This window comes from Acipenser ruthenus, chromosome 23 (genome assembly GCF_902713425.1).
Source record: "Acipenser ruthenus chromosome 23, fAciRut3.2 maternal haplotype, whole genome shotgun sequence".
NCBI lineage: Eukaryota > Metazoa > Chordata > Actinopteri > Acipenseriformes > Acipenseridae > Acipenser > Acipenser ruthenus.
The window spans coordinates 14251564-14271164 of NC_081211.1; the positions used below are offsets into that span (position 1 = coordinate 14251564).

General features: G+C 42.6%; 1 protein-coding gene across 4 annotated transcripts in view; it reads left to right on the forward strand.

The window, feature by feature from the left end:
* LOC117412946 (nuclear factor NF-kappa-B p105 subunit-like) overlaps positions 1 to 19601 on the forward strand; it is a 53405-nt gene extending 33804 nt beyond the window's left edge. Inside the window, exons 8-13 of one of the 4 annotated variants that reach the window (XM_034021597.3) lie at positions 2151 to 2255; positions 6479 to 6570; positions 9456 to 9594; positions 12712 to 12798; positions 15382 to 15495; positions 18689 to 19601. In XM_034021597.3, coding sequence (XP_033877488.1) covers positions 2151 to 2255; positions 6479 to 6570; positions 9456 to 9594; positions 12712 to 12798; positions 15382 to 15495; positions 18689 to 18768 — 617 coding nt within the window. In that variant the 3' untranslated portion in view covers positions 18769 to 19601. Of the gene's footprint in view, positions 1 to 2150; positions 2256 to 6478; positions 6571 to 9455; positions 9595 to 12711; positions 12840 to 13379; positions 13691 to 15381; positions 15496 to 18688 lie in introns of those variants that run through there. The other 3 variants (XM_034021600.2, XM_034021599.3, XM_034021601.3) reach the window with 3 other exon arrangements.

Here is a 19601-nt window from a genome sequence, read left to right on the forward strand (position 1 = left end):
TTAAATGAGGCACAGCTATTAGTATTTATTTCTTAGCTGACGCCTTTATCCAGGGCGACTTACAATTGTTACAAGATATCACATTATTTTTACATACAATTACCCATTTATACAGCTGGGTTTTTACTGGAGCAATCTAGGTAAAGTACCTTGCTCAAGGGTACAGCAGCAGTGTCCCCCACCTGGGACTGAACCCACAACCCAGGTCCAGAGCCCTAACTACTACTCCACACTGCTGCCCTAAATAAAACAGAAGAAAAAAATACTAAAAAGACTACAACATGGGCTGTTAATGTATTTAAGACTGGCTTTTTGTATTTAAGACACAGTTTTTTTAAACTGAGAGCTGGAATAAATAGATTTTTTAACAGTAGAAATTTTAACATCTCTGTTGACTCTAGTGTTTGACCGCAAAGTAAATATATATATATATATATATATATATATATATATATATATATATATATATATACAGTATTGTACAAAAGTTTTAGGCAGGTGTGAAAAAATGCTGTAAAGTAGGAATGCTTTCAAAAATAGACATGTTAATAGATTATATTTATCAATTAACTAAATGCAAAGTGAGTGAACAGAAGAAACATCTAAATCAAATCCATATTTGGTGTGACCACCCTTTGCCTTCAAAACAGCATCAATTCTTCTAGGTACACTTGCACACAGTTTTTGAAGGAACTCGGCAGGTAGGTTGGCCCAAACATCTTGGAGAACTAACCACAGTTCTTCTGTGGATTTAGGCAGCCTCAGTTGCTTCTCTCTCTTCATGTAATTCCAGACAGACTCGATGATGTTGAGATCGGGGCTCTGTGGGGGCCATACCATCACTTCCAGGACCCCTTGTTCTTCTTTACGCTGAAGATAGTTCTTAATGACTTTCGCAGTATGTTTGGGGTCGTTGTCATGCTGCAGAATAAATTTGGGGCCAATCAGATGCCTCCCTGATGGTATTGCATGATGGATAAGTATCTGCCTGTACTTCTCAGCATTGAGGAGACCATTAATTCTGACCAAATCCCCATCTCCATTTGCAGAAATGCAGCCCCAAACTTGCAAGGAACCTCCACCATGCTTCACTGTTGCCTGCAGACACTCATTCGTGTATCGCTCTCCAGCCCTTCGGCGAACAAACTGCCTTCTGCTACAGCCAAATATTTCAAATTTTGACTCATCAGTCCAGAGCACCTGCTGCCATTTTTCTGCACCCCAGTTCCTGTGTTTTCGTGCATAGTTGAGTCGCTTGGCCTTGTTTCCACGTCGGAGGTATGGCTTTTTGGCCGCAAGTCTTCCATGAAGGCCACTTCTGACCAGACTTCTCCGGACAGTAGATGGGTGTACCAGGGTCCCACTGTTTTCTGCCAATTCTGAGCTGATGGCACTGCTGGACATCTTCCGATTGCGAAGGGAAGTAAGCATGATGTGTCTTTCATCTGCTGCAGTAAGTTTCCTTGGCCGACCACTGCGTCTACGGTCCTCAACGTTGCCCGTTTCTTTGTGCTTCTTCAAAAGAGCTTGGACAGCACATCTGGAAACCCCCGTCTGCCTTGAAATTTCTGCCTGGGAGAGACCTTGCTGATGCAGTATAACTACCTTGTGTCTTGTTGCTGTGCTCAGTCTTTCCATGGTGTATGATTTTTGACAGTAAACTGTCTTCAGCAACCTCACCTTGTTAGCTGAGTTTGGCTGTTCCTCACCCAGTTTTATTCCTCCTACACAGCTGTTTCTGTTTCAGTTAATGATTGTGTTTCAACCTACATATTGAATTGATGATCATTAGCACCTGTTTGGTATAATTGTTTAATCATACACCTGACTATATGCCTACAAAATCCCTGACTTTGTGCAAGTGTACCTAGAAGAATTGATGCTGTTTTGAAGACAAAGGGTGGTCACACCAAATATGGATTTGATTTAGATGTTTCTTCTGTTCACTCACTTTGCATTTAGTTAATTGATAAATATAATCTATTAACATGTCTATTTTTGAAAGCATTCCTACTTTACAGCATTTTTTCACACCTGCCTAAAACTTTTGCACAGTACTGTATATATATATATATATAAAGTATGTTTATAAAATCTGCTCTAGGAAGCTTGTTTATGTTCTTGTTTTGTATTTATGTATTTAAATAAAGAGGCTCCTAACACTTGTGATCTGAAAATTGTGAGAATGGACCGGGTGTGTGGCTCAGCTGCAGGGGGAGAGGAGATGTATCTGCTGTGTGACAAAGTGCAGAAAGGTAAGAGACCAGCGTTCACGGATGCTGTGTGATATATATATATATATATATATATATATATATATATATATATATATATATATATATATATATATATATATATTGTGAAGGGTTGCCTAAGAAAACTAATAAAATGTGAAAGGACAACATAAACCAACTGGATGTGAACAAAGTAATGAAATCATTTAAAGTGTTTGGGATTAAAACTGAATAAACAAACTTGTAAATGATAATGGTGTGCTAATGAAGAGAAAGTAAAATTAAATAAGTTTGGGTTATTCCCTGTTGTCTGTTTGTGTTTGCATGCTGTGTGTGTTATTCCCTCCCTGCTGTATTCCCTGCTGTCTGTTTGTGTTTGCATGCTGTGTGTGTTATTCCCTCCCTGCTGTATTCCCTGCTGTCTGTTTGTGTTTGCATGCTGTGTGTGTTATTCCCTCCCTGCTGTATTCGCTGCTGTCTGTTTGTGTTTGCATGCTGTGTGTGTTATTCCCTCCCTGCTGTATTCACTGCTGTCTGTTTGTGTTTGCATGCTGTGTGTGTTATTCCCTCCCTGCTGTATTCGCTGCTGTCTGTTTGTGTTTGCATGCTGTGTGTGTTATTCCCTCCCTGCTGTATTCGCTGCTGTCTGTTTGTGTTTGCATGCTGTGTGTGTTATTCCCTCCCTGCTGTATTCCCTGCTGTCTGTTTGTGTTTGCATGCTGTGTGTGTTATTCCCTCCCTGCTGTATTCACTGCTGTCTGTTTGTGTTTGCATGCTGTGTGTGTTATTCCCTCCCTGCTGTATTCCCTGCTGTCTGTTTGTGTTTGCATGCTGTGTGTGTTATTCCCTCCCTGCTGTATTCCTCCATTGCTTGTTTTCTTTTTGTGTGTGTATTCCCGTAACATGTAACCTGCTGTTGTCAATTCAACGCTTGTCTTCTTTCTATTCCTTAAGGATATTATCTTCAATTGTTCATCCTTGTTAGACAGCTTTTTGGGTCTTCCAGTCCTGGGTTTGTCAATTACAGATGATGTTTCTCTGTACTTGCTGATTATGCTTCGGATACCACACCTTGAAAATCCAGTGATGCGAGCTATTTCACTCAATGTTTTTCCTTCTTTATGCAAGTCAAGGTTGTTATAATAGTAGAAAACATTAGTGGAGGCTTTGAGTAAATTGTTGATGTTCATAATGCATCGGAGTAGAAAAATGCAACATGTCTAAGACTTTTGCACAGCAGTGTATCTACAGTGCCTGTAGAGAGTCTACACCCCCTTGAACTTTTTTCACATTTTGTTGTCAGTGCCTCAGAGTTTCATGCATTTAAATGATGATTTTTTCCACTTATCTACACATCATACTCCACACTTTTAAGTGGAAAATAGTTTTTATTGAGAAAAAAATTGTATATTAAAAATACAAAACTTAAAGATCATAATTGGAGAAGTCTCCACCCCCCTGAGTTAATACTTGGTGGAAGCACCTTTGGCAGCAATTACAGCTGTGAGTCTGTTGGGATAGGTCTCTACCAACTTTGCACACCTAGATTTGACAATATTTGACCATCCTTCTTTACAAAACTGTTCAAGCTCTGTCAAGTTCCTTGGGGAGCGTTGATGACCAGCAATCTTCAAGTCATGCCACAAATTTTCGATTGGATTTAGGTCGGGGCTCTGACTGGGCCACTCACGGACATTTACCTTTTTGTTCCTTAGCCACTCCAGTGTAGCTTTGGCTGTGTGCTTTGGGTCGTTGTCATGCTGAAAGGTGAACTTCCGTCCCAGTTTCAGCTTTCTTACAGAAGGCAGCAGGTTTTCCTCAAGGACTTCTCTGTACTTTGCTCCATTCATTTTCCCTTCTATCCTGACAAGTGCCCCAGCTCCCCTTGATATATAGAGATACAGACCAGCTCTCAGCTTGTGGGGGCATTCCCAGCCCCAACTCCCCTTGATATATAGAGATACAGACCAGCTCTCAGCTTGTGGGGGCATTCCCAGCCCCAACTCCCCTTGATATATAGAGATACAGACCAGCTCTCAGCTTGTGGAGGCATTCCCAGCCCCAGCTCCCCTTGATATATAGAGATACAGACCAGCTCTCAGCTTGTGGGGGCATTCCCAGCCCCAGCTCCCCTTGATATATAGAGATACAGACCAGCTTTCAGCTTGTGGGGGCATTCCCAGCCCCAGCTCCCTTTGATATATAGAGATACAGACCAGCTTTCAGCTTGTGGGGGCATTCCCAGCCCCAGCTCCCCTTGATATATAGAGATACAGACCAGCTCTCAGCTTGTGGAGGCATTCCCAGCCCCAGCTCCCCTTGATATATAGAGATACAGACCAGCTCTCAGCTTGTGGGGGCATTCCCAGCCCCAGCCCACCTTGATATATAGAGATACAGACCAGCTCCTAGCTTGTGGGGCAGCCCCAGCCCCAGCCCACCTTGATATATAGAGATACAGACCAGTTCTCTAGTTTCATAGCCCCCTTAGTGCTAATATCAGCCTTCGTTCATAGCACTTCTATACATTGTAGCATCTATCTGGAGAAATGTGTATTCAAGTGTCATGAAAAGCTGCTAATTCTATACTCTTCATACACCATGTCGTGGCAGGGGGTGCATGTTACTGGCATGCTTGTTTTAAGGTGAGCCAATCAACCAAATGTATTTATTGAGAATATTCAGGTGTAGCACCTCTAAAATTTGCTAATGGGATTGAATCTTGACAACACCATCTAAAGTTCACAGAGGAATGGAACCTCCCCAATATAGTAAAGGCACGACATAAACTGCAAAACTCTTAACCACCGCCCCAGCCCCTTTCAAATGAAGGAAAATCAAGGAGAGTGAAATGTAGTTATGCTCTTCCGAGCAGGATTATTTATTTAGAAAATAACATAAATAACAACTGGTAGCTGCGATGTGTTTACCAACAAGACAACAAACAGACAAGTCCTGTTCTTAAAATGAGTCGGACTGGATTCAAGTTCACCACCTGAAGGGAGAAGCACATCAAAGCTAAACTGGTGATTTTCTGCCCACCGGGACTCTGGATCAGCACCAGAGACACCTGTGGTAAAGAACAATATAAAGAACAAAATAAAGTGAAATAGCTAATTAAACAAAACGCAATACACACAAGTGAAATAAACCAAACAGCCCTTCATGCAATAGTAAATAAAGAAACAAACCTCCACAACCCCAAAATATCACACCAGGCCCCACAAGCCCTGAAGCAGACCCCAGGAGGCAGAGCAGCACAATAAGTGCAATGCAATCTCCCTTCAGTGGGCAGCCCAGCACCTGTCAGCCTCACTTTAAATTGGGTCTTGAGTTAGGAACAATAAACACAGTAATTAGTCACTATTGTACCAGTATATAAAGATCACAGGCTTTAAACAGACTAGCCAATAACACTAGCTTACACTGAGACAAAATTGCCTTTCTTTTTTAGATCAACAGCCTAGGATAAAATAAAGCGTTTCAAAAAAAGCCAGAGGTATAATAGTCTTTACCTTACCACAAAGCAACCACAGCTCTAAAATATCAGATACACAGGACATAACCATAAAAACGTGGGCTTTCATAGATAACCAATGAGTAAATAAAACACTATTTAAAAAGCAAGGAAACAGCGGCTGGCTGGCATTCTCCTAAACTAAAAACAAAGAGTCATGCTGGACTAGCCACTTAAACATTAAAATTCACAGTCATGATAAAACAAATAAAATACCTTAGGAGAATCCAGAACGGAACCACAAGATAGTCTTAATCTTCAGAGCTCGCCCTGCAACATACCATTAAAAATAGTATAAAGATAAATTAAAAACAGAACGGGAGTAATAGCCACTAAATAAAAAACAAAGATGGGGAAAAGACGGTGCAAAACCTTTACCTTCTATAACAGACAACAACAAACTGGAGCAACAGCAGGGACCTAGATCACTGCTCTTTCATTGCCTGTGCTGGCCACTTATTTATACAGCTTTCAATGAGGTTGCTGGAGCCCGAGAACCCTAAGTGGGTCCTAGTGTCCCACCCAGGACACAGGACTAGGGGGTTTTAACCCTATCCTTGCCAAACCAGAACAAAAACAATATTATTTCCATCAGCAATGCCCCAGAGGACCCGTCGCTGTGCCACACACTCTCTGCAGTGGTTTTCAGTATCTTATTGTGTTACTGCAGTGTAAATAGTGGGCAGGATCAAGGAGCTTACCTGTTATTCTCTTCCCTTTTCCTTAGATGACATCCAAGTGAGATTCTATGAGCAAGATGAGAATGGCCCACTCTGGGAAGCATTTGGAAAGTTTGGACCTGCAGACGTCCATAGACAGGTAATGAAGCTCAAGGAATTTTTGAGAGGTTACTGGTTATACAGTGGCACCAACCTCTGTTCAGACTCTTATCATTCGTTACAGACTCCATTATTAATGAGGATAGCTGGTATGCTTATTAAAGTGTATAATACAGTTCCCAGCAAAGTACAAATTGAACGCTTGGGGGCGCCTCAGGGATTTGTACTGGCCAATGAAAATAGAGAAGTGGAAGCATCTGGCTCTTCTTGCTCTCCTTGTTCTTGATATAACACAGTAAATGAAGACAGATCCTTATGAAGCTTGGAAAACTTGTGGGGAATGATATGAACGCAGGACTGCAATTGAAGTGTGTCACCTCCCTAGTTTATTTATTTTGAAATTTATTTATTTTTTTAATTGACATCTTTTGGCCATTAGTCAAGTAACATGAACTCTACTAAGCCCTTCTCAAGCCAGGCTTGTATATAATAAAATCCGAGAGCTAGCCTGGCCAAGCAGTCTAAAGCACTGTGGTCAAGTGTCAGACACACCTGAATACACAGCTCTGAATGCCAGTGGTGTGTGATGACATCTGTCATTTCCAGGTGTACAACTTAGCAAAAAGGGAGCAGCCCTATAAAGATGTAATATCTCAAGTTATATAGAAGAAAGGGCTGGATGTGAAAGGTATTATTCATGTTGCTGCTAGTTCCTAGAGGACCCCGATTGTGTCTTCTTTAACTTGTACAAGCCATCTTCACAGGGCTGATCCTTTCTTGGATCTAACTGGGCCTCTTTGTTGATATTGTACCTGTATATGGCTAGTGCCTTTATGCTAACTTGGCCATTTTTGTACGTGTAAAATATTATTATTATTATTATTATTATTATTATTATTATTATTATTATTATTATTTATTTCTTAGCAGACGCCCTTATCCAATTGTTACAAGATATCACATTATTTTTACATACAATTGTCCATTTATACAGTTGGGTTTTTACTGGAAGAGGACTTTGCTGCCCTTTCTCTGACTTTTATTTTGGTTTGTGTTTTCGTGCTCCTCAAATGTCATACAGCACCTACTGCTCTCTGTACTCCTAACTCTGCAAGTGCAGTAAATAGACCGATGTGCTCATTGAGACCCTCATTATCATAATTGCAGATCATTATTTGTGCATGTTGAGTAATTTGCATTGCTCTTAAGTTTACATAGGGTGCAGTGCAAAATAATTGCCTGGCCACTTCTGCAATTATTTGCACTGTGCCTATACTTACATCACCCCCATCATGTTTTAAAATGAAAATCACTGTTTGCTATAGCATGTGCTTCATTCAAAGCAGCACTGATACCTAGATAATGAATGGATGTCGATGGTGGAGAACGTTGGAGCTGTTTTCTTAGCTACAATCACTTTAATGGACTGCTGTCCAAGGCTTTCAAATCCATTATCACGTTATAGCAAAAGCAATATAAGCACTGCCCCCTTCTGTTGAAGAAACAGAACTCCCTTTTTATTCTGCTATCTTACTAAGCCCCTTTCACACACAAATGCCGCTACTGAGCCATCTCAGAGACATTAAAAAAATTATTTAAAATACCCATTCACACGGCACGAAATTGCGCAATCTATGCAGGTATAATACCGTCATAACCCTTTCACACAGCCAAAGGAATCCTGGAGTACAACTTTCAAACCTGTCAGTCAACAAATTGTTTTCATGGCAACGGTGATTCGCCATAAATTACAGCATCCCTTCTATTAGTGAATTCACCTCCTCATCACCCGTAAAGTTAACACTTCCTTAACTTATTCCAGACTCCAATTACTACCTGGTTCTTGATCAGCCATTGCATTGGATAAAAATGAAAGCGTGTAACAAAAAATACCCAACACGTCTGGTATACAGTCATGTGGGATATTGGCTTTCAATCCACGCCCACTATAGCACTTCAGTGCCGGCATAGCATTTCACACAGGAGTTAAAGACGGTTCAGTGCCGTCTCTGAACCACCTTGCGAGGTGGTTCAGAGACGCATTAAAATATGACGGCTCTGTGACGGTATAGGCAATTCACACAGACCACAATACCGCATCAGGGCCGGTTCTGAGCCATCATAACTCATCTGTGTGAAAGGGGTTAGATGTCAATAAAATCAGGAAATAGTCAAAATAGAGAATTAGGGAAGGACTCATATACAGGAACATATAGGACTTACAATGTAGGCTACTGTGAACATAGCCGAACAGTGACTCAACCGAATCAGTGAATAATGGAATGGTGACATATCGAGGTAGCATTGCACTTTCATGTTTTAAATATCGAGGGAGCGTTGCACTTTCATGTTTTAAATATCGAGGTAGCATTGCACTTTCATGTTTTAAATATCGAGGGAGCGTTGCACTTTCATGTTTTAAATATCGAGGGAGCATTGCACTTTCATGTTTTAAATATCGAGGGAGTGTTGCACTTTCATGTTTAAAATATCAAGGGAGCATTGCACTTTCATGTTTAAAATGTTATCCTTCAGACAGCTCTATAAATGAGAAGTTACTGCCTCTTCCTGATTACCAATCACTTCCAGTGTTGTAGTTCAAACTCACTCCAGTGATAAAACTACAAACTCAGACCATGTGACCTACAACAAAAGTACCAGGATGCAGCAATTAATCTATAGCATTGTATCTTAAAACACAAAACAAGAGAAGAACCAACGCCTTATTAGACTAGTACAAGTGGTAATAAAGTTAATAAAGCAAATAAGATAAGGCATTAATTTAAATGATTGGTAAGCATTCTTTAAGAACATGATTAGAACATCATGGATTTGAATGTCAGGGAGACAACTAACATTGTTTTAAATGATTGGTAAGCATGTTTTAACATTGTGGTTCCCCTCCACTGTGTTTTCTTTTCCCAGTATGCCATAGTGTTTAAAACACCAAAGTATTACAACAATTCCATCAAGAACCCTGTGTCTGTGCTTGTGCAACTGCGCCGGAGATCAGATGGAGAAACGAGTGACCCCAAACCTTTCATTTACTACCCACCGAAACAGGGTCAGTAAGAGGGGTCAATAATACTGTGCCCCTCATGAAGCTACGTTTTCATGTGTATGTTATGTCATGAAGAGTTAGTGACTGGATCTTTGTTTTCATTGTGACAGACCGCATTTAAAACAAACTACTTTCCACTTTTTTTTGGTGGCTTGATTGTGTTCCTTTCTGTGTTTATGATGATCACTAACAGCCAGTTTAGCACATTTGCCATTCGGGGGGCAGCTCAATGTAAAGATACTACTCTCCTGCACAGTCCATTCACAGAGATACTGCTCTCACAGTCCATTCACAGAGATACTGCTCTCACAGTCCATTCACAGAGATACTGCTCTCACAGTCCATTCACAGAGATACTGCTCTCACAGTCCATTCACAGAGATACTGCTCTCACAGTCCATTCACAGAGATACTGCTCTCACAGTCCATTCACAGAGATACTGCTCTCACAGTCCATTCACAGAGATACTGCTCTCACAGTCCATTCACAGAGATACTGCTCTCACAGTCCATTCACAGAGATACTGCTCTCACAGTCCATTCACAGAGATACTGCTCTCACAGTCCATTCACAGAGATACTGCTCTCACAGTCCATTCACAGAGATACTGCTCTCACAGTCCATTCACAGAGATACTGCTCTCACAGTCCATTCACAGAGATACTACTCTGACAGTCCATTCACAGAGATACTGCTCTCACAGTCCATTCACAGAGATACTGCTCTCACAGTCCATTCACAGAGATACTGCTCTCGCAGTCCATTCACAGAGATACTGCTCTCACAGTCCATTCACAGAGATACTGCTCTGACAGTCCATTCACTGAGATACTGCTCTCACAGTCCATTCACAGAGATACTGCTCTCACAGTCCATTCACAGAGATACTGCTCTCACAGTCCATTCACAGAGATACTGCTCTCACAGTCCATTCACTGAGATACTGCTCTCACAGTCCATTCACTGAGATACTGCTCTCACAGTCCATTCACTGAGATACTGCTCTCACAGTCCATTCACAGAGATACTGCTCTCACAGTCCATTCACAGAGATACTGCTCTCACAGTCCATTCACAGAGATACTGCTCTCACAGTCCATTCACAGAGATACTGCTCTCACAGTCCATTCACAGAGATACTGCTCTCACAGTCCATTCACAGAGATACTGCTCTCACAGTCCATTCACAGAGATACTGCTCTCACAGTCCATTCACTGAGATACTGCTCTCACAGTCCATTCACTGAGATACTGCTCTCCTGCACAGTCCATTCACAGAGATACTGCTCTCACAGTCCATTCACTGAGATACTGCTCTCACAGTCCATTCACAGAGATACTGCTCTCACAGTCCATTCACTGAGATACTGCTCTCCTGCACAGTCCATTCACAGAGATACTGCTCTCACAGTCCATTCACAGAGATACTGCTCTCACAGTCCATTCACAGAGATACTGCTCTCACAGTCCATTCACTGAGATACTGCTCTCCTGCACAGTCCATTCACAGAGATACTGCTCTCACAGTCCATTCACTGAGATACTGCTCTCACAGTCCATTCACAGAGATACTGCTCTCACAGTCCATTCACTGAGATACTGCTCTCACAGTCCATTCACAGAGATACTGCTCTCACAGTCCATTCACAGAGATACTGCTCTCACAGTCCATTCACTGAGATACTGCTCTCACAGTCCATTCACTGAGATACTGCTCTCCTGCACAGTCCTTTCACTGAGATACTGCTCTCACAGTCCATTCACAGAGATACTGCTCTGACAGTCCATTCACAGAGATACTGCTCTCACAGTCCATTCACAGAGATACTGCTCTGACAGTCCATTCACTGAGATACTGCTCTCACAGTCCATTCACAGAGATACTGCTCTCACAGTCCATTCACAGAGATACTGCTCTCCTGCACAGATCAGGGAATATGTTTGGACTCTTTACTGTACAAGCCTAATGAAGTTACCGATCCAGCCTGATCTGTTAGTTTGGTACAACTGTTGAGTGTTTTGCGTCTTGGCTGGGGACTGTTTCTGCTCATCGCACTACAGCAGACTCTACTGCCCAGGTGCCTGGTGAGATCAAGCACTACAGCAGACCCTCCTGACCAGGTGCCTGGTGAGATCAAGTACTACAGCAGACCTTCCTGACCAGGTGCCTGGTGAGATCAAGCACTACAGCAGACCCTCCTGACCAGGTGCCTGGTGAGCTCATCGAACTACAGCAGACCCTCCTGACCAGGTGCCTGGTGAGATCAAGGACTACAGCAGACCCTCCTGACCAGGTGCCTGGTGAGATCAAGCACTACAGCAGACCCTCCTGACCAGGTGCCTGGAGAGATCAAGCACTACAGCAGACCCTCCTGACCAGGTGCCTGGTGAGCTCATCGCACTACAGCAAACCCTCCTGACTAGGTGCCTGGTGAGATCAAGGACTACAGCAGACCCTCCTGACCAGGTGCCTGGTGAGATCAAGCACTACAGCAGACCCTCCTGACCAGGTGCCTGGTGAGATCAAGGACTACAGCAGACCCTCCTGACCAGGTGCCTGGTGAGATCAAGGACTACAGCAGACCCTCCTGACTAGGTGCCTGGTGAGATCAAGCACTACAGCAGATCCTCCTGACCAGGTGCCTGGTGAGATCAAGCACTACAGCAGACCCTCCTTACCAGGTGCCTGGTGAGATCAAGCTCAACAACAGACCCTCCTGACCAGGTGCCTGGTGAGATCAAGCACTACAGCAGATCCTCCTGACCAGGTGCCTGGTGAGATCAAGCACTACAGCAGATCCTTCTGACCAGGTTCCTGGTGAGCTCAAGCAGACTCCTGTAGGGCTGGCCTTTGTCAGCAGCTCTGACATCCACCCTCAAGCTCCTGGATGTAAAGAGGCGTTAGGCTTGGTCTGGGATCTGAGGATGGCCACTGATCTTCAGTTCTCCTGAGTAGTTGTGTAATCCAACATTCTAGATTGGGGAGACATTGGTAAAATAAACAGTGGGAAACACAAATATCAAGAGGAAAATGTATGACAAAATGTATTTCTTTTTTTTTTAACCGTAGACAAAAGAGTGTGTTTGGTACATCAATGGATACTTGTTTGTTTTTAAAGATAAAGAGAGAGTCCATCGGAAGAGAAAGAAACCATCGCAAGATGAACCAGCACAGAACGGAAGACAAGAAAGTATGAACGGACGAGGTGCGTGTATCCTGTCATCTATAACTGTGTGAACGGACGAGGTGCGTGTATCCTGTCAGCTATAACTGTGTGAACGGTGGATTGAATACAGTGCTCTGTTAAGGCTAGGCACAGTGTATTGAACACAGTGTTGTGTATCTGCTAGGCACAGTGTATTGAATACAGTGCTGTGTTAAAGGGCACGGTGACAGAGATCGAATGATTCTTGGTGTTAGATCTCACTCTCGACCTGTGAGGGCACTGTGTAAGAGGAACAGAGTACCCTTAATTAGATGGCACGACAATTTCTTCTGTAGGGTAGGTGGAAGTCGGTCATTTAGGAAAGGGGCAGAGCTACGGTATCCAAACTCAATGACCCAGATGGTAAACGGCGTGGCATCCGAGGATTGTAGGAGCGGATGCGCTCGTTAACCTAGGAGTCACGAGTGAGGATATAAATAGGGGTCATAGCAGACGTGATCTGTTCCTTTTGTGAATGGTTAGGAAAGAACCTGAAAGGAGTCCCTGCATGTAAAAAAACCTGTGAGTGTTCTGTTAGTCTGTCTTGTAAACGTTGTTTGTTTGTTTCGTTTGTGTAAAAGATTACTAACACGATCCGGAGCTGCAGCCGCAGGCCAGCATTAAACCCGGACACCAGCACTTCACTTTCCACTGAGAACTGTCTTTTCACCACAAATACTTAAATCACACACTGTAGGAACTGTGTCTGTGTCTTTGTGTTTTGTGTGGGTGATAAAACTGGACTTTTTGGTTGCGGGTCAAACCCGTGGGATTTTACAAACCGAAGTGATACACGCCGCTGTAATCACTTCCAGCATTATTATTTACAAGTGTTTGCCATAAGGCTCTGGACATTGTAGTAATTTATCAATAAACACCCTTGCACCTGTTAGTAATTGTCCGTGTGATTTGTACCTGCACTGCACTCACCTGTATCCACTCACCACTTTGTCACAGGCACATAAGGACCTTTTTATTTTATTGTGTTACATGTTCCCACGTGTTGCTACAACTGTTTACGTAAGGTGTGTGTATTGTTTTCAATTTTTTTTTTTTTTTAAATTATATTCCCTGCCTCAAAATGGTTTCCCATGTACCCGCATGAACCTCTCAGAACTACATTTCCCATCATCCTCCTGCTCACTGGTAAATTCATCTCATTTACATATGTGAGCAGTAGGATGATGTAGTAGGAAATGTAGTTCTGCAAGGTCCCTGTGGGTACATGGGAAGCAGTCTTGAGGCAGGGAATGCAATTTAAAAGTTTTAAAAAGTTGTAGCAACACATGGGAACATGTAACTGTGACAGAAATACAATGATTCTTGATAGTAAATCTCCCTCCCGACCTGTGAGGACGCTAAGCAGCGAAAACAGAGTTCCCTGGACTGGTTGGGCTGACAGTTCTTTCCCAGGGTTCAAGGGAAGTCGGCCAGCTAGAAAGGGGGCGGGACTCCGTTGCATTAACACATTGACCCATGTGTGACAGCATAAAAAGGGACAGAGAAAGGCAATCTGTTCCTTCACTTTGGTTTGAGTTTTGAACCTGTAAGGACTGCGAGAGACCCCATGAGAAATAACGTATTGTGAATGTTTTGTTTGTTTGTCTGTAATTGTCTTGTTTTGTAAATTACTAGACAGCTAACACGATTCCAGAGCTATCACCAAGGGCCAGCACAAAGCCAGAACAGCACTGCACTACTGTCACTAATATACTATATAACCCACCACGAGCACTACTGCACGGACCCAGGACTGGTGACTGTGTTAGTATATTGTGCAACGGATATTTTTGTTTATTGTTTGGGACTGCAACCCATTGTTATTTACTCTGTTCAATACACATTGTTGTGTATTGCCGGGGTCTTATTATTTAGTGACCAGACCTGGATACAATAAAATCCACTTCCAACTGGATTATAACTCTCTTGTCTGTTTAATCACTGCATCACTCCTGCATCTGTATCCACTTAACCACTTTGCCACAGTAACACAATAAAATAAAAAGGTCCTTATGTGCCCTTTACGTCTATGCAAAGTGTCTTTATATTAGTGAGCATTAGCAATATCTAGTGCACAGCTCTGTGTTGCCAGGAAAACACTAGGAAATCCCAAAGAATTCATTCCTAGATGGCTCTTACTTCTGTAAAGACAGTGTGGCTGATGCTCATGTTACTTACTGTATGTCTATGTACTGTGGAACAAAGCAGACAATAACCTCTGAAACCTCTGAAGCTACTTACTTTTCTCTTTTGATGTTGTGTTGTGTTCTAAACTCCTAGCCCCTATTTGTGGGTAAAGTCACAGCTCTACATGTATTACCAGTACAGATACTGCAGTACCGAGTGACCCAGCGCTTCACTCACTCACACAGGGAACGAATACACTGCAGGATAGCAGCACACTGAAGTCTCAGGGGAGGGGAGGCACACACTGAAGTCTCAGGGGAGGGTAGGCACACACTGAAGTCTCAGGGGAGGGGAGGCACACACTGAAGTCTCAGGGGAGGGGAGGCACACACTGAAGTCTCAGGGGAGGGGAGGCACAGTTTTTGTTCTAATTCTAGTTTGTTCTTCATGTCACAGGCTTCTACTCGACCTATGTCCCGGACTTCTCCAGGTACGAAGGGAGATCCCACTTTCCTGTTGATAACGCTGGCAGCTTGTGTGAGACAGGTGCTATAAGCGTGCCTTTAAAGAGTAAGTTCCTTCAAGTTAATTTCTCTTTGCCTGTTAGTGATGTTTGCAAGCATTCAGAGTGGGTCCTGCAATTGCTCAAATATTGTGCTTTTTTATTGTTTAGGGTGTTCAGGTGCTTTGTTCACAATTCAGGAGCTGCTCTTCAGTTCTAGCTGCTTATCATAGCACATAAGAACATAAGACAGCTTACAAATGAGAGGAGGCTATCAATCTCATCTAAGCTTGTCGGGTTCCCAGCAGCTGATTGACCTCAGAACTTTGTCAAGGTGATCTTAAAGGATCCAAGTGATTCTGTCTCAACGACATGACTAGGTAGCCCATTCCATGCCCTCACCACTCTCTGTGTGAAGAAGTGTCTCCTTCAGCAACATGACTAGGTAACCTATTCCATCTCCTCACCACTCTCTGTGTGAAGAAGTGTCTCCTTCAGCAACATGACTAGGTAGCCCATTCCATCCCCTCACCACTCTCTGTGTGAAGAAGAGAGAGAGAGAGAGAGAGAGAGAGAGAGAAAGAGAAAGAGAGAGAGAGAGAGAGAGAGAGAGAGAGAGAGAGAGAGAGAGAGAGTACGCACCCTGGGCCTGTCTCAGGGAGTATGTCAATTGTGCTGTGCTTTTATCATGTGTATTTTGTCATGTGTATTCTGTGTAGACTGCCAAACTCATTTTGACTGTAACGCGAAAGGCCGCTGCAGCTGTCACCCATTTAAGCTGCAGTGTAAATGCTTGTGCAGGATATAAAACCTGCTCTGCCAGGACACATGATCAAGAGAAAACACCTTGAAATGCAAAATCTTGCATGAATTGTGGCCTATTTCTGTCAGCATTATTGCCAGAATGCTGTTGATGCCTTAGTGGAAATCCAAAGCAATTTCAAGCAGTGTAGATTATATACCTGGGTGACTGATAGGGGAATAAACAAGATAATACCAAACCTGCGACCCCCAGTCAGCCAGTGCACTTCAGGGAATTGAAACCGAGCAACCAAACCCCCTGGTCCCTCTGCTTTTTTATTTCATCAATTTGAAGAGATGAATGCATGACCGCAAGCAGTATTGCAGGAAATATCACTGGTTGTGATAACGAGATCCCAATAGACGAGGCACTGTGTTGCTCTTATTAGGATTGTGAAACATACAGTACTACCTTGTATAAAAACGAAAGTGTATTTTAAACATGTGTGGGTTTCATATTTATTTTTCATATTTCACAAATGCTTTGAATTCAGAGCTCCTAGCAGCAACAGTAATGTTTAATATAAATCCATCATAATGAGTAAATGGTCAGTTACTAGAGGTATAAACAGAAAACATGATGAAGATTACAGGGGATGTGATTTCAGAATATAATCATGTGGGTCCCAAGGTCTCTCCTGGTAAAGGCAGGGTGAGTCCTACAGTCCGAGGGGCACAGATTCACATCCTGGCTGTGCGAAATCGCATTGGCTCTGGTGCTTCCCTGGTTAGGGAGGCAAAGCCACCAGGGACAGTTTCTCCTCACTGCACCACGTGGGCTGAGAGAAGAGCCTGGTGAGCTCAGGTGGACACCTGCAGGGCTGGCCTTTGTCCCCCAGGGGCCGGTAGCTCGCTGACATCCACTCTCGAGTTCCTGGGTGTAAAGAGGTGATTGGCGTGGGCGTGGGGTCAGAGGATGCCCAGTGACCTTTAGTTCTCCAGAGGTCTTGTGGGGAGTTACTGTGGTGAGGGGTGAGGGAACATAATAGGAGAGCAAACAGGGGGATTGGGCTTACTGCATCAGCACTTGTATCATAGAAAAAAGATATTAGTTTTGAAATTACAGATTCATTTCAAATGAGTGAATTACAAAAATGGACACACAGACACCCCCATATAAAAGTTTACCAAAGTAAGCCCAGATTGGTTGGTAACGCATGTTAACAATATGGCAAGCCATGGTAAACTAAAGTAAATGCATAATGTAACCATTGCAGAATTACTGTGCTAAACTTTTGCGGGCCCATATAAAAAAAAGTATGAGAGCACCATGCAGAAACTGCTGTATATTAAAAGAAACAACAGTGTTTTTGCATGGTACTATAGTATTATATATGAGGTCATTTTTTCACCATTTGAAAGAAATGAATGTATCTGTTAAATCTGTCTATCCTTCATATCTGTAGTTTTTATATCGCTATGGCAACATACACCGGGAGGACATGCTGAGGAAGGTTGCTGCAGTGCAAAGCTTGAAGGATTAGAGTAGATTCCCTTCTCATTCAATGCAGGTTATTAATATGTAATCAATACATGAAATGGACACAAACACAGAAGCTGTACGTGAGACATTGTGGAATATGTTACTGATCCAGGGCGAAGCACAACGTCTTATTTCAGTATTGTCAATGGTCAAGTCAAAATATATAAAAATAGCTGTTACAAATGTAAAAAAAATCTCCAATAGTAATGCAAACAAAATAATTCCACAGATTGTCACAAGCGTGCACATCCATTCACTATACTGCTCTCAAATGTGTTTGTTATTTCAAACAGGGTGTCTGCTACTGCACTGGGTTACAGAAATCTGTGTTGCATGCGTTCAGATTGTCATTGCCCCACCCCTTCAAGGCTTTCTCCCCTGTCATTAAGCAACCAGCTGCTTCCCCTAATGACTGACATGCTTTTCAGCCAGTAACATGCTTTGACCCTGAAGACACTGCTGGGGTGAAATGACCTAGGAAGTGAAGCATAACAGACGTTCTGGAAAGCAAGGCAAGCACAATGAGAACTGTCCTTAATCTAGTGTAGTAGCAGGTCCTGTGTCATGTTTGAAATAATGGCACATTTGAGACCTACAGGGTAATGAAAGAAAGAGCATGTCTGGTAATATTTCTGAAGTCACTGTGTAGTTACAATCACTTTAACATGATCCAAGCTGTATGAGTTGCAGCAGGTCAGTGGAGCATAATATTCAGAGTATGTGGAATACCTTTTTTGAACAAAGGCATGGCGTTCAGGCTGACAGATCCAAAGATATAGCCTGTAATAGCTCAGACAATAATGTGTGACTCCCGTGAAATAGTAGGCACCCATGAGATAGACCATCGCTGACATATTTTCCCAAGGAGTTTCTTGTAATCCTGCAATTGTGAAGTCTATCTGAAATGTTTAGTTTTTTTAGATAGGTGGTGCAGAGTTGTAATCCTCAGTGATGTCCACTGCTGTCTCTCTTCTCAGGACCTCTTGAACACAGATCTGAAGAGAAGACCATTTTCAATGAAGAAGAGGACACAGGGTCCTGCTGTGCATGGCGCTGAACAGGCTGTGAAGGACACTCGTCTTGCACATTGATTGCCATGTTTGTGGTTAGGACCTGATAGATGTTTGTGTTTCTTTATTGTTAAAGCTGTACATTGTTCTATTTGGAATGTAATTTATAGACGCTATTCATAAAACATTTGCAACTACCACATACTCAAATTCTCTACCTTCAGGAACATTTGTGATACATAAAACAAATAGCAAATGTATTTGCCTGAATCTCAACACTTCTCTGTGCTCTGAAAAATGTGTAGAAGGGTTGGGAGTCTCTTCTTGAAACACACATGCACGTCTCTCACTGAGTGTTTTGTTAAAGTGTTCAGGGTTTTGTTAAACACCCTTTAGTGTTTGCAACAAACACACTCGTAACCACTGCAGTCTCCTGTGTTATACGTATTGCTGAAATATCTTTTTCAAAACGATATTGATTGTTTTGAGATTTTTATACACACATCTTGGTCCTAAATCAACAGAAACAATTATGAAAACTTCTCCGCAATGACTCATTAGACTGCAATCTTTGACGAGACCTTTAATGAAGGAATCCTAGCAGAAGATCCGGTGACAGCCCTCACATTGTAAAGAGGGTTTGTGAGTATTAGAACCATCTCTGCACACTTCTATTGTTAAGCTAATAGCTTTGGGTTTCTCGGACGAGGAACTGAAGACCAACGATTCAGGTGCATGAAGTAAACAGTGACTGTGTTGGTTTCACTTCAAGGATCACTACTTGTTTGTTGGAAACCGCCTACCTATGAAGGAAGAAAATGATTTATGGGACAGTGTGGACTTTCTGTAAAAGACATTGGCCTTTCTGTTTTTTTTTTAT